At 41.1% G+C, this 13368-nt stretch overlaps 1 protein-coding gene and 1 long non-coding RNA gene across 7 annotated transcripts in view; one reads left to right on the top strand and one right to left on the bottom strand.

Moving 5' to 3' along the window:
• Positions 1 to 13368, top strand: part of PRKAG2 (protein kinase AMP-activated non-catalytic subunit gamma 2) — a 393593-nt gene that overhangs the window by 125105 nt on the left and 255120 nt on the right. For all 6 annotated transcript variants that reach the window (XR_004644380.1, XR_004644381.1, XM_034759959.1 and 3 more), the window contains exon 3: positions 952 to 1231. Coding sequence is in view for 4 of the 6 variants with exons in the window: in XM_034759959.1 (XP_034615850.1) it covers positions 952 to 1231 (280 nt within the window). In the remaining 2 variants the exon portion in view is untranslated. The remainder of the gene's footprint in view (positions 1 to 951; positions 1232 to 13368) is intronic.
• The window catches only part of LOC117872020, a 45553-nt gene that overhangs the window by 14079 nt on the left and 18106 nt on the right, over positions 1 to 13368 (bottom strand). The gene's annotated exons all lie outside the window — the stretch shown is intronic.

Genomic DNA, 13368 nt, shown 5'->3' with positions numbered 1-13368 from the left:
GGGGTAGCCCGATCCTATGGTAATCAGAGCATTGCTGTTTGACTGCTATGTTAGTCCTGGCTACTCAGCAGGTGTAAGTTCTAGAGGAGAACATGTAGCTAAGCACCTTATAAGAGGATCTTGCTTAAGATGGCAGATTTGCATGTTGTCTGCCTAAAACTTTACTCTTTGTTTACCAGGTGCAAGTGAGAGTTAAGGAACAGGCATGCAAGGGGTTTGGAACTCAATACAACTCACTTAACCTAGCACTTAAACTCACTTTTGTCCATGTGTGGTGTCCGCTAGCAAATGCGGAGAGCAAGAATCTTGTTGCTCTCTCTTTTCAAGATCAAAATATTTTATTCATAAGAAAATCTCCCCTTCCCCCAACAGTTGTATGGGATTTTTTTTTGTCTTATTTTTCCTCTGAGCCTATGCAGTTGGGGTGACATAGATCCCTGTGCTGAGGGCCACACCAGTCCTATTCACCAAATCAGTCCCACTGAGCTGTGTGCTGGCCCTTTGTACAGGGGTGAATTTCACCCCAATTGTTGTTTTTGGACACTTAGACACGTATGTAATTGCACTGAGAATGTTTGGGAGGGTTGTTCATTTCCTTGTAATGAGATTAATGACTTCACAAGCTATGGCTGCAGTGCAGCTCGGAAGTGCTGATTCCCAGCCAGGTAGACAGACTTGTGGTCATTGCACCACGGGAGGCAGCTCATGCTTGGAACCCGGGCTCAGGTGGGCTTCGACTCGGGTCACTACCCTGAGCCACTGCCCGTGCCGCAGCATCCACACTGCTGTTCTTAGCACACTAGCTTGAGCTGAGCTCGGGAGAGTCTGTCTGCCCAGTGGGAATCCCGACGCCCAGCTGCGGTATGGACATACCCACAGAGGCAGGTTCTGAGACTTTTAAGGGAACACACTGGGTTGAATTAATGTTTTGTTTTTCTTTTCCCTCCTCAGGTGGAAGAGAGCTACCATACGGGCAGCCCTTCGAAAGGCCTTTTCTCAAAAGGGCTCCAAAATCGACCTTCCAGCCCCGTTTCTGCTCCTGTGAGATCTAAACATAGCCCAGGTTCACCAAAAACAGTGTTCCCCTTCCCATATCAGGAGTCTCCCCCACGCTCCCCACGCCGAATGAGCTTCAGTGGGATCTTCAGGTCCTCTTCCAAAGAATCCTCTCCCAGTTCTAACCCGTCTACCTCACCCGGTGGCATCAAGTTTTTCTCCAGATCAAGAAAAAGTAAGAAATTGATCATGTTATTTCAGGAAGATACACTGTACCTCTGGGCTTGACCTAATCTTTACCTGCCTATAGTAAAGTAAGTGTGGATGGGGCACATGCTGTTTAGTATCAGTTTCACTTAAGGTGTTTATCAGTTTCTTGCACACTAACTGTCCTTTACAAAATGAACATGAGACTCCTACAAGCAAAGGGACAAATCTAGCCCTGTGCATAGAGCCAGCACATAAGTCATATTTAAGGCTTTGGATGAAATCCTGTCCCCATTGAAGTCGATGGGAATTTTCCATTGACATCAGTGCGCCTGGGATTTCATCCATGGGATTTAAGTGGAACTGAAGTGGTGCATGGCGTTAGTGACGGCCCTCTGCACAGGGTGAAGTCAACTCAGAACGAGAGGTTCTGCTTCATTAACCACCTAGAGAATTTCAGCAGTTACTTTACGAATGTTATTTATGCTATTATAGAACAAATTATCCTTACCAGGCAGAGGAAAATGACATGCATTCCTGATCTGATGACAATGGAGAGGGTATTTAGGCTCATCCATCTGAAACCAATAGGTACTTCAACCGGTATGATTGAGCACAACTAACTACTTTTTATTACACACAGATTGTGCCTCTTCAGTAGTTTTTGTGCACCTGTTACTGAATGAGCCACTTGAATAACTTATTTGTCAAGGAAACAATTTACTTGTACGGTTTAAAATCTAATAATATAACCAAAGAGTTAGAGCTCACGCATCTCAGAGGCGCTAGGAAACAGACATACTTACAGGTGAATCACAGAAGAGAACATGCTCAAGTTTCCTCTGCTTGTTGTTATTATTAGGAATTGTTGGAATTGGTTGACTGTTTGGATTGTCTGTGTTTTGGTTTGTGTGAATGGAAGATATATAAAATCCTATATAGGTGCACAGGCGCAGGAGTACTGATGCCTATAACTGTGTTTGGCTAATGTATATTGCATATAATGTACCGACAGTCGTCTTTGATCCATAGGAATCATAAGGGACCTTTTTTATTTTTATTTTTTACTTGAACAGAATTCCAGGAAAATATTTATTTTGATCAGAATAAGCAACTTTGTGCTGACTTTTGTACATACAAATAGTCTCACGTGTATGTGGTACCTGCGCATCACACAGAGTTGTAGAGGATTTGCGGGTATATTTGGCAAGACGTTCTGCAGTGTCATTTGAAATAAGATCTTTACCAGTCCCTTCACCACACTGAACCACTTCCCAGGGACTGAAGCCTTGAGAACGGGGTGTTTTGAAGGGAGTCCAATTTGTATTACACACAATTAGAGATGATATATCCAGTTTAGCCATATCAATCAGGGGCATTAGTTCTTCCATAGTTAAAGTTCAAACAGGTTTCCTAGTAAAGTCTGTTTTTTCAGCCCCTCTACAAAGTCCATGCACCGTTTAAATCCCATTTTAGCCTTATTTTGTGGTTTTGAGTGTGTCTTAAGTGCTGTATACACTTTATGCTAGCTCATTGCACATGGGAGAATTTCATCCTGGCAGAATAATAATAATTAATAATAATATGTATTGCATAGCAAGTGACACTGATTATTTAGGTGCTGCCTAGTTATGCTCCTAAGCAGGGTTGGAAGGTGAAGTTTGATCCTAGCCAGATTAACCTATCCATCAGAATATTAAGCGAAAGGATCCTCCAGCACTCAGCAAAAGTACCGAGTTAGGGTCATGTCACTATATAGCAGAGCCAGGAATAGGAACAGGCTCTCATGCCATATTTTTGAGCCAACAGAAGACATCCGTGACCTTCCTGGGAGAGAAATCATTGCAGTAGTCATGCTGTTTATTTTTTTTAGCGCAGGAATAGCTGCTTCTCGGTGAGTAAGTGATGATGATTCAAGTGCATACACCAGTAACTTTTCCCCTTCAATAGCTACAAGACAGAATGTCACTTTTATACCAGGTGATGTTCCCTTCCCTAAGATCCCTTCTAAAAGAGACTTAAATAGATACCTGCCCCTCCCTCCAGTCTCCCCCACTTTTTGGTAGATTTGGTAGATTTTATATCTACATAGGAATTACATGCTTACGACTTACTACATTTATTTTTATGTCATTTCTTTTAAAAGGAACTTTATGGCACCCGATAAACAACAGTGATATATTGGGGCTTTTTATAATTAAATCTTGTGAATACTACTTGCTCAGTAAGTAAAGAATGGTTTTATGGATTATGAAACACTAATATAACTTGTTAAACCTGATTCAAAACAAAGCCTTTATCACTTCAACTTCATTGTCTGAATGAGGGGATTTCTTAGAAAAAGTATTCAAACCAACCATATAAGATCAGTACTGCATTACTCTGGTGATGGGCAATCTGGAATGGCCTACGTTAGTGAGGGTCCCAGTTCAACAAAGCACACTCAAGCATGTGTTTATTGAACTGGGGTTTTGATCATGATGTATCTCTAAATTGGTGCTAATGATGCACTGCCCCTTTCCCTTGTTGGTCATGTAGCAAATCCTCATGTAATCTAGTCTGCAGCTGAAAAAAGAACCAAATAAAACTTTAAATTTTGGATTATGACTTTACAAGAGAATCTGTGAACTAATCATTTCCCACCATCCTGGAAAATTATGTAGCCAGTCTTCTGCTTTTCCTCCTTACATGCAGAGTTCAAAACATATACTAACATGTTGATCCATGTGATCCTGTTTCTCTTGGCAGTGACACCTTCACATGTTCTTGGTTTAAAGCGTACATATGTGGTATTTGAAGTGCTTGATTTGTCTCTCCCTCCCCCCACACACACTTTGTTTCTGAGTTTGTGCCATATGGGATAAGTAATAGTGGTTGGAATAAGACTATGTTAAAACAGAAATTGAACTGAAGATATGAAGCCTGAGATCCTTTCCCGTGTAAGGGTAAAAGTTAAAAGCACTTTGACATCTTGGTGATTAACAAGGTTTAAAATGTTTAAGGTTCCTCTCTGTCTCATTCTTTGCTGGCTTACCTTAGTGGTGTTCTCAGTAATAACCTATTGATTCTGGTCTAAAAAAAGTTTGTGCCATGAGAAGGAAAATATTTTCCTGCATGTGACTGCAGCAGTTTTGTTAGGTTGCTAGCGACTCTGTAAACTGATTGTTAGAGCTCAGTGTCTGTCACAGTGCCTTTTCCTGTACAAAGGAACTTGAGAGAGCTGCGTTCACTATGCTACCCCTCATTTTCTAGCTGGAGTTCCTTCTGGATGAAGTTTGTACGTTTCAGTCAAGTAAACTGCTCAGTTTCAAGAAGAGTGTGAAAGTAAAAATCCAAAAAAAACAAAACAAAAAAACCCAACACAATCTGTATCAGATATTCATATGTGTGTTTTTAAATAACTTTGTTAAAAATATGAAGTTTCCAGACAATTGTTTTTAAAGAGCTAAGATTAAAATTTAAAACCACATGATTAGACTATTGGTTTGAAAAGCATAGGTTTGAAACACAGGAAGTTCAAGTTTTGGATCAAGGTTCCACGAATTACTGACTGTATCAGTATCCATCTCCTCTCTATGCACTAGAACACACTTTACTCTCTACATTTATATCTCATGTACATTTCCAATAGTGACCACAAACTCTTATCTGACATATGGTATAGATCTAAGAATGACCTCCTACCCATCCAATATCAGCCAAATCCAAGGATGTCCTGCAGTCATTTTATAAAGCCTTGGCTAGGTGGCATCTGGAGTACAGTATCGAGTTTTAGTCACTTGTGAATACAGAGGTAAGCATGAAACAGTCCATCATAGAACAACCAAGTTTTTCAATAGAGTGGAAGCAGCTAGGTAGGAAGACAGTGAATAAATTGGGATCATTTAGTTTTAAAAGAAGATGATTGACATGACACAACTGAAGTATTGTAACTGGCTAAGGATTATTATAGAGTCAGTCTATTTGAGGTTGTTTTTCAGACCTGAATAAAGAGACAATAAGTAAGTTTAACTTAATTGTTGCTATGCTATGAAAATTGATTTTAAAACTGAGATTTTTGGAATTGCTTTACAGTGACTCCATATCACACTTGCTCAGCTTGCAAGTAAAACTGTTCTTTCTAATCGCCAGCCCTGCAAACTCCGTCCGGGATCTGAAGCTCTGTTCTTTCTATATTAGTCATTCATTTATGATCCGCATCCCGCTTTAGAGGGAACATATATAAGAAGAATTTAAGACCGAATTAGTTTACAAAGTAAGGAATAAGTGGGCAGACTCTTGGCTGAGATGCTGAAATTCAGTATTGTTAATATTTGTAAGTAAACATTGATAACTATATGGAATTTAATATGTTAATAGGGAATATTAATTTTGTATTTTGAAGTAGTTAGGGGCAGCAGTGATTTTTTTTCTCTAATCATGCTTTCCCATACCCAAAGTGGCTATTAAAAAAAAAATAGCAATACTCATGGTGCACCAATATGCTGCCTCAGCGGTCTGATTCAAAGATTCCCATTGACATCAATGAACTTTGAATCAGGCCCATGGTAGACATGGTGAGAAGATACTGAATCAAAGTTAATGTTGTTTGCAGAACCTTACATCTGAACTATTTGGCTTTCAAACATTTTGCTTTTAAAATAGTCATATTCTAATGATGATGAAATTGAGTGTTATGTATTCAAATCTTAGGGTTTTTTGCGGGGGAGGGGAGTTGGTCTAGAAAGGTCCTTCTTTCATCTGAGGAAGAAATTGCCTCGGTCTATTCATATTTTTTCCTCTGGAAGTCAATACTGGAACAGGAACACCGGTGCAGCAAACAGCTGTAAACAGGGGAGTTTGAGTGGGAGTTTGTAAGGGCAATTTGGGAGCAGGGTGTGTGTGGGGGGTCTGGTTTTGTTTTGGTGTTTGTTTGGATCTTTGGGGGGGGGGATTGTATTTTTTTTTGTTTTTCCCCCTTGGTGGGGACTATTTTAGGCGGGAAAGCTAGGACAGGTACAGAGGCAGCAGTGGTTGTGACCCAAGCAATGGAAGAGACAATTAAGATGACCAGATATGGAAGCTGCGGAATGTACATTATTTTAGAGTGGGTACCTGAAAAGAACTTTGTTTGTATGAAGTGCTAGATAGAACTGATAGAAGAGAAGATCCAAGGCTTGGAGATGCAGGTGGAAACTATGGTTGAGTTTTGAATGGCATTTGAGCAGAGGATGGAGGAAAGGCAAGAGGAGGCTGAAGGGAAAAGTCAAGACTTGCAGCTGCAAGCTGGACTGAAGAACTCTGAGGGGAGACTGCTGGATGAGGAAAGTGACCAGTGGAAGCATGTGACTATGAGAACCAGGCAGAGGAAAAGACTGGCTAGTGAAGGAGAAATAGTGCACAGGAACAGGTTTGCCAAGTTGGATAATGAATAAGGGGCATAGTAGGCAGTAACAGAAGGTAGGAGGGCAAGGAAGAAGAGAAAAGCGGCTAGTCCTGTAAGAAGAGGGGAAGAGCCAATGGAGATACCCAGAATTCAGAGCCCCAGGAGGATACAGGATGACTCACAGAAGCTTGCAAGGGAGAATAAAAGACAAGAGGACTTGCAGCCAGAAAGAACAGGAGGAAGTCCAGAGAAACACACTGTTAGCAGGAAAAGACAGGTCTACGTGATTGGTGACTTCTTGCTAAGAAGAACAGACAGGCCTGTCACCAGAGCTGACCCAGAGAACAGAAGGGTATGCTGTCTGCCGGGAGAAGATATGGGATGTGGACCTGAGGCTGAAGAGAATCCTAATGGGAGCAGGAAAGAATCCACTGATTGTCCTTCATGTGGGAACAAAGGACACAGCTAGATTCTCACTGGAACATATTGAGGGAGACCTTGCCAGGCTGGGGAAGATGCTTAGGAAATGGAGGCTCAGGTGATCTTCAGTGGGATTTTGCCTGTCCCTAAAGGAGGAGAACAAAGATGAGACAAGATTATGATGATCAACAGATAGCTTAGGCAGTGGTGCTATAAAGAGGGCTTTGGGGTGTTTGGCCACTGGGAGGCATTCATGGATAGAGGACAGTTCTCACGGAATGGACTCGACTTGAATAGGGAGGGAAATAGACTTCTGGGATGGAGGTTGGCAGAAATGACTAAAAGAGCTTTAAAATAGGAACTCGGGAGACCGTTGGGCGATGCTCATGTAATCTCCAGAAGGAGCACTTGAGGACGATAAGGCCATTGTGGAGAAACTAAATGAATTCTTTGCACCGGTCTTCAGGGGCGGAGGATGTGAGGGAGATTCCCAAACCTGAGCCATTCTTTTTAGGTGACAAATCTGAGGAACTGTCCCAGATTGAGGTGGTGTTAGAGGAGGTTTTGGAACAAACTGATAAATTAAACAATAATAAGTCACCAGGACCAGATGGTATTCACCCAAGAGTTCTGAAGGAACTCAAATGTGAAATTGCAGAACTACTAACTGTCGTCTGTAACCTGTCATTTAAATCAGCTTCTGTACCAAATGACTGGAGGATAGCTAATGTGATGCCAATTTTTAAAAAGAGCTCCAGAGGTGATCCCGGCAATTACAGGCCAGTAAGCCTGACTTCAGTACTGGGCAAACTGGTTGAAACTCTAGTAAAGAACAAAATTGTTAGACGCATAGATGAACATAATTTGTTGGGGAAAAGTCAACATGGTTTTTGTGAAGGGAAATCATGCCGCACCAATCTACTAGATTTTTTTTGAGGGGGTCAACAAGCATGTGAACAAGGGGGATCCAGTGGATATAGTGTATTTAGATTTTCAGAAAGCCTTTGACGAGGTCCCTCACCAAAGGCTCTTAAGCAAAGTAAGCAGTCATGGGATAAGAGGGAAGGTCCTCTCATGGATTAGTAACTAGTTAAAAGATAGGAAACAAAGGGTAGGAATAAGTGGTCAGTTTTTAGAATGGAGAGAGTTAAATAGTGGTGTCCCCCAGAGTCTGTACTGGGACCAGTCCTATTCAACATATTCATAAATGATCTGGAAAAAGGGGTAAACAGTGAGGTGGAAAAATTTGCAGATGATATCAAACTACTCAAGATAGCTAAGTCCCAAGCAGACTACGAAGAGCTAAAAAAGGATCTCACAAAACTGGGCGACCAGGCAACAAAATGGCAGATGAAATTCAATGTTGATAAATGCAAAGTAATGCGCATTGGAAAACATAATCCCAACTATACATATAAAATGATGGGGTCTAAATTAGCTGTTACCACTAACAAAAGAGATCTTTGAGTCATTGTGGATAGTTCTCAGGAAAATGAAGGAAGAATGGACACAGCAACGGAGAAAGGAACAACAGTGGGCAGGAGAATGGACATTAAGAGGAAGAATAGTGCTGATACCAATCAGATATGTGATACTGGCAGAAGAATGACTGTACCCAATTGGGCGAGGAATGTGGGCAAAGCCAAGCAGCAACAGTTAAGGTGTTTGTACACTGGTGCAAGGAGCCTAGGTAACAAAATGGAAGAACTGGAACTACTGGTGCAGGAAGTGAAGCCACATATTATAGGGATAACAGAAACATGGTGGAATAGTAGTAGAGTATGTGCTGTTCAGGAAAGAGAAATGAAGGCAAAGGTAGTAGAATAGCATTGTATATTAATTATGAGGTAGACAGTAAAGATATAAGAAGTGATGGAATGGATAGGACAGAGTCTGGGCCAAAATCACTTTGGGGAAGAAAGCTATTAGAGGTTCCTCTGATGTAGTGCTTGGGTGTGCTACAGACCACCAGGATCCAATTTGGTTATGGATAGAGACCTCTTTAATGTTTTCAGTGAAATAAATACTACTTGGAATTGTGTGATTATGGGAGACGTTAACTACCCAGACATAGATTTGAGGACAAGTGCTAATAGTAGGGCCCAGATTTTCCTGGATGTGATAGCGAACAGATTTCTTCAACAAATAGTTGCTGAACCAACAAAATGTGATACAATTTTAGATTTGGTATTGGTGAGTAGTAAGGACCTCATAGAAGAACTTGTTGTAGAGGACAGCCTTGGTTTGAGTGATCATGAGTTAATTCAGTTTAAACTAAATGGAAGGATAAACACACATAGATCTGCAAGAAGGGTCCTTGATTTCAAAAGAACAAACTTTAAAAAACGAAGGAAATTAGTTAAGGAAGTGGACTGGACTGAAGAACTAAAGGATCTGAATGTGGAAGAGGCTTGGAATTACTTTAAGTCAACGTTGCACAAGCTATCTGAATCCTGCATTCAAACTGGAACACATGCAGAGAAGAGTTACTAGAATGATCTGAGGAATGGAAAACCTACCTTATGAGAGGAGACTCAGAGCTTGGCTTGTTTAGCCTAATGAAAAGAAGGCTGTGGGGAGATATGATTGCTCTCTATGAATACATCAGAGGGATAAATACCAGGGAAGGAAAGTAGTTATTTAAGTTAAGCGCCTATCTGGACACAAGTACGAATGGCTATAAACTGTCCATCAACATGTTTAGATTTGAAATTAGTTGAAAGTTTCTAACAATCAGAGGATTGAAGTTCTGGAATAACTTTCCGGGGGGGCCCAGGGGGAGGGCGCAAAAAACTTAACTGGCTTCAAGACTGAGCTTGGTAAGTTTATGGAGTATGGTATGATGGTAAGAGCAGGTTGGACCAACACCTGTCAGGGATGGTCTAGAATGATAATACTTAATCCTGCCTTGAGTGCAGGGGACTGGACTAGATGACCTCTCAAGGTACCTTCCAGTTCTATGATTCTAAGATGGTACTGCCTATGATGGCAAGTGGTCCATTGGTGACTGCCAATAGCAAAAATCCCAAACTGCTGGAGATGGGACACTAGATGGGGAGGGCTCTGAATTACTAGAGATCATTCTTTCCCAAGTATCTTACTGGAAGGTCGTGCCCACGTACGCAGGGTCTCCTGATTGCCATACTTGGGGTCGGAAAGGAATTTTCCCCCAGGTCAGATTGGCAGAGACCCTCTGGGTTTTTCTTCTTTCTCTGCCGCATGGGGCCCAGGTCACTTGCAGGTTTAAACTGGTGTAAATGGTGAATTCTCTGTAACTTGAAGTCTTTAAACCATCATTTGAGGACTTCAGTAAATCAGCCAGAAGTTAGGGGTCTATTTCAGGAGTGGGTGAGGTTCTATGGCCTTCAATATGCAAGAGGTCAGACTAGATGATCATGATGGTCCCTTCTGACCTGCAAGTCTGAGTCTACTGATAATCACAGGTGAGACTAATTATATTGTTCAATTGGAGGGATGATTGGAGTACTACACAAAGATTTCCACACACCTTATTTATTATAATGCTGTTTCTTTGGGAGAGCAGATAATGGATAGATTTTCTGTGTACAAAAAGGATATGCACACTGCATGCTATACTGTGTTATACCTGAAGATGGTGCAAGTAGCTCTGTTTTCCCAAATCCTAATGATAAAATGGAAAAAGTTTCGGGTTTTCATGACGCAGCATTTAGAGCTTTCCTCTGATGAAGGCCTCCTAACTATGATAGATCTAAATAGTAAAGCTTCTCCTCAGGTTTTAATCTGAATTTGATTTCTCCCACAATTTGTTTTAGAATTGCATTGTTTCTTATTTTGGTAACAAGTTGCTGTGAAACTGCTTACTCTGTAATGAGCGCAAGAGCTTATGCAAATTATCAGGATCAGTTAGACAGGTCAGGCTGACAGAGGACATTCTGGATGAATAGCTTACAGCTGTGTGCAACTCAGGCATATTTTTACAGTTTTAGGCTCAAACTACTGACATACATTACTCTAAAGAATAAGTTTCCTTAATATATATTCCTGTAAAATTGATACACATTCTGTTAATTGGCTGTCCGAAGATCACTGCTTTTGCTCAGGGATTCTAAATTTAGATTTCTCTTTGAGGTCAATCAGTACAATCCATAGTGTGTTTCCCTCCCAGCCTTTGAAATGCTACTGTACATAAATATCAGTTATAAGTTGTGTTATGAAATACTACAACTGTGGGCTCCCCTCCCCCCCCAATATCTCTATTATCCTGCGTGTGGACAGCTTCTTCTGATCTACTGGGGCCAATTGCTCCTTGCTATGGGAAACCCAGCAGGGTGGGAGCTAAAGTTTGGGAAATAACCTTGAGGAAGTTTTCTTCCTGATTATTCTGGGGGGAAGGGGCACAGAATTTACCCCTCTCCTTGGAAAGCATTCCCCAAGTCCTCCAGGATCCACATGGATTCCAGGTCAACAGGAGAGGCAGGAACTTTGGTGTGGAAGCTGTGATGTCTTTGGACCTCTGCCATAGTTACCCCCAAGACTCACCCTTTAAGATAAATCCTCATCAAAGAGAGGGTAACATGGAAAGCTAAGGCAATTTTGAGCTTTATTATTTTCCTTTCCTGATCTCTGTAGGATTGGTATGGAGGACAATAGGTGTTCCTCCCAGCAATCTCTCCAGCCCAATCACTCCCAGCCCTCTCCCTGGACCTGTGAAGAACCCTCTGTGAAACCCAGCAAAAGGGGATGGGCCATCTATGTTTGTTTTCTTTTATAATGCTGATGTGTGAAAACATCTAACCACCATTTTCTGCTCGTATTCTCCCCACAAGGTGGATTTGTGCTGCTTATTGGGCTTGTCTACACTAAAAAAAATCATGTGTTACTGACGTGTCAGCAATGGGTACAGCTGAAAAGGTGCAATGTATAGTTTAGCTGAAAACACAGACAAAGGCAAGTAATGTCCAGCGCTGTTTCAGCTGCACCAGTTACTGGCATCTGTTGTCAGGAATGGGTCATTTTTTAGTATAGACTGGGCCATAATTATTAGCATATTTTCCTTCGTCATCTGGAGAGGGCTTCTGATTCATTTCCTGTTTCCATCCTAGCCTCACATTTCCAATATTACCCTGCAGTTATGGGTAGATGAAGTACTTACAGCATACCCATGTTCTTTATGTCTATGTATAATTTTAAATATATATATTTTTAAGTCTCTTAAAGTTACCATTGGGCTGTAGCGAGTGACTTAGGGGGAATGGTTCAGAAAACAGAGGTGTTTCTGAATTTGAAATGCCTCTTTGTGAGAATAATTTCCAGCTGCTGTATTGGCTGAGAAGGGCAGGCATTGGGTGCCTAATTCCTTCCGATCTTCTGTTTCTTTTCCTCAACATGGGACTGAAATCTTGGTACTTCCTGGAAACCATCAGATATACTTTTGTTGTCAGCCTAAGACATTAATTCTGGACAACACTTAAATAATTAAGTGACTTCATTTTCTCTTGTCCCTTATGAATGTGCTGTAGTGTTCTTAATTTTTCTTTTCTACATACTTACTAAAAGCAAATATGTGAATTGTTCTTTTCGTAACACTAAAGAGATTGTAGAGAAACTAAGAACTAGCCTTTCTTGGAAGTCTTTAGCAATGGATTGAGAGTCAGTAAAATATCAAATGAATTTTTTTGCCTCAGCAAGGTTGAAATAGAAACAAAACATTTTGAACTTCCCAGAGTTGATTCACCTTGGTGGAGTTTTCACTGCTACTGCCCTATTGGTTCAGTGGATACCAGTGGTCTTCAGGAGAGAAATCGTTTTACTTGGGAGAAACCACAATTTGAAGATGCAAACAGCTTCCTTTCCTGACAGGTCATGCTGCAAACAACAGTAGAGAAAAATAAAGGATAGAAGAAATAAGTCTTACTCTGCCAATCCCTTTGTGAACAAAATCTATGGTTTGTTTGTATTTTTTATTCTCAGATATTTAGGGCTCAGTCCAGCAAAGCATCTAAGCAATTGCTTAACTTTAATAAAGGAGCCGTCCCCTTGATTTCAGACTGCTTATATGCTTCAAGCCAAGCACTTGCTTAAGTGCTTTGCTGGATCAGGGTCTTAGAGCACCTATCAACATCATATCTATACACTTTTACTGTGTGGTAGGCCATCTTTTTGATGTGTAGTTAAATTATGCCAGGTGCTGCACACACACACTAAGGGCTTGTCTACAGTGCCCTTACAGACACTCAATGTGGACTACGGAGGGGTGAACTGCAGAGCGTACCAAGTGTTGTGCTCTGATTGTCCTGTGTGGACAAGGCTGGCACAAATTAAAAGATACCTAGTTCACATTAATGTAGTCCTTTTTGAAAGAGGTGCAGTATAGACATAGCATAAGAGATACTTCCATC

This window comes from Trachemys scripta, chromosome 2, assembly GCF_013100865.1.
Source record: "Trachemys scripta elegans isolate TJP31775 chromosome 2, CAS_Tse_1.0, whole genome shotgun sequence".
Lineage (NCBI taxonomy): Eukaryota > Metazoa > Chordata > Testudines > Emydidae > Trachemys > Trachemys scripta.
The sequence above is the reverse complement of the archived record's forward strand: the minus strand, read 5'-3'. Positions and strand labels throughout refer to the sequence as shown.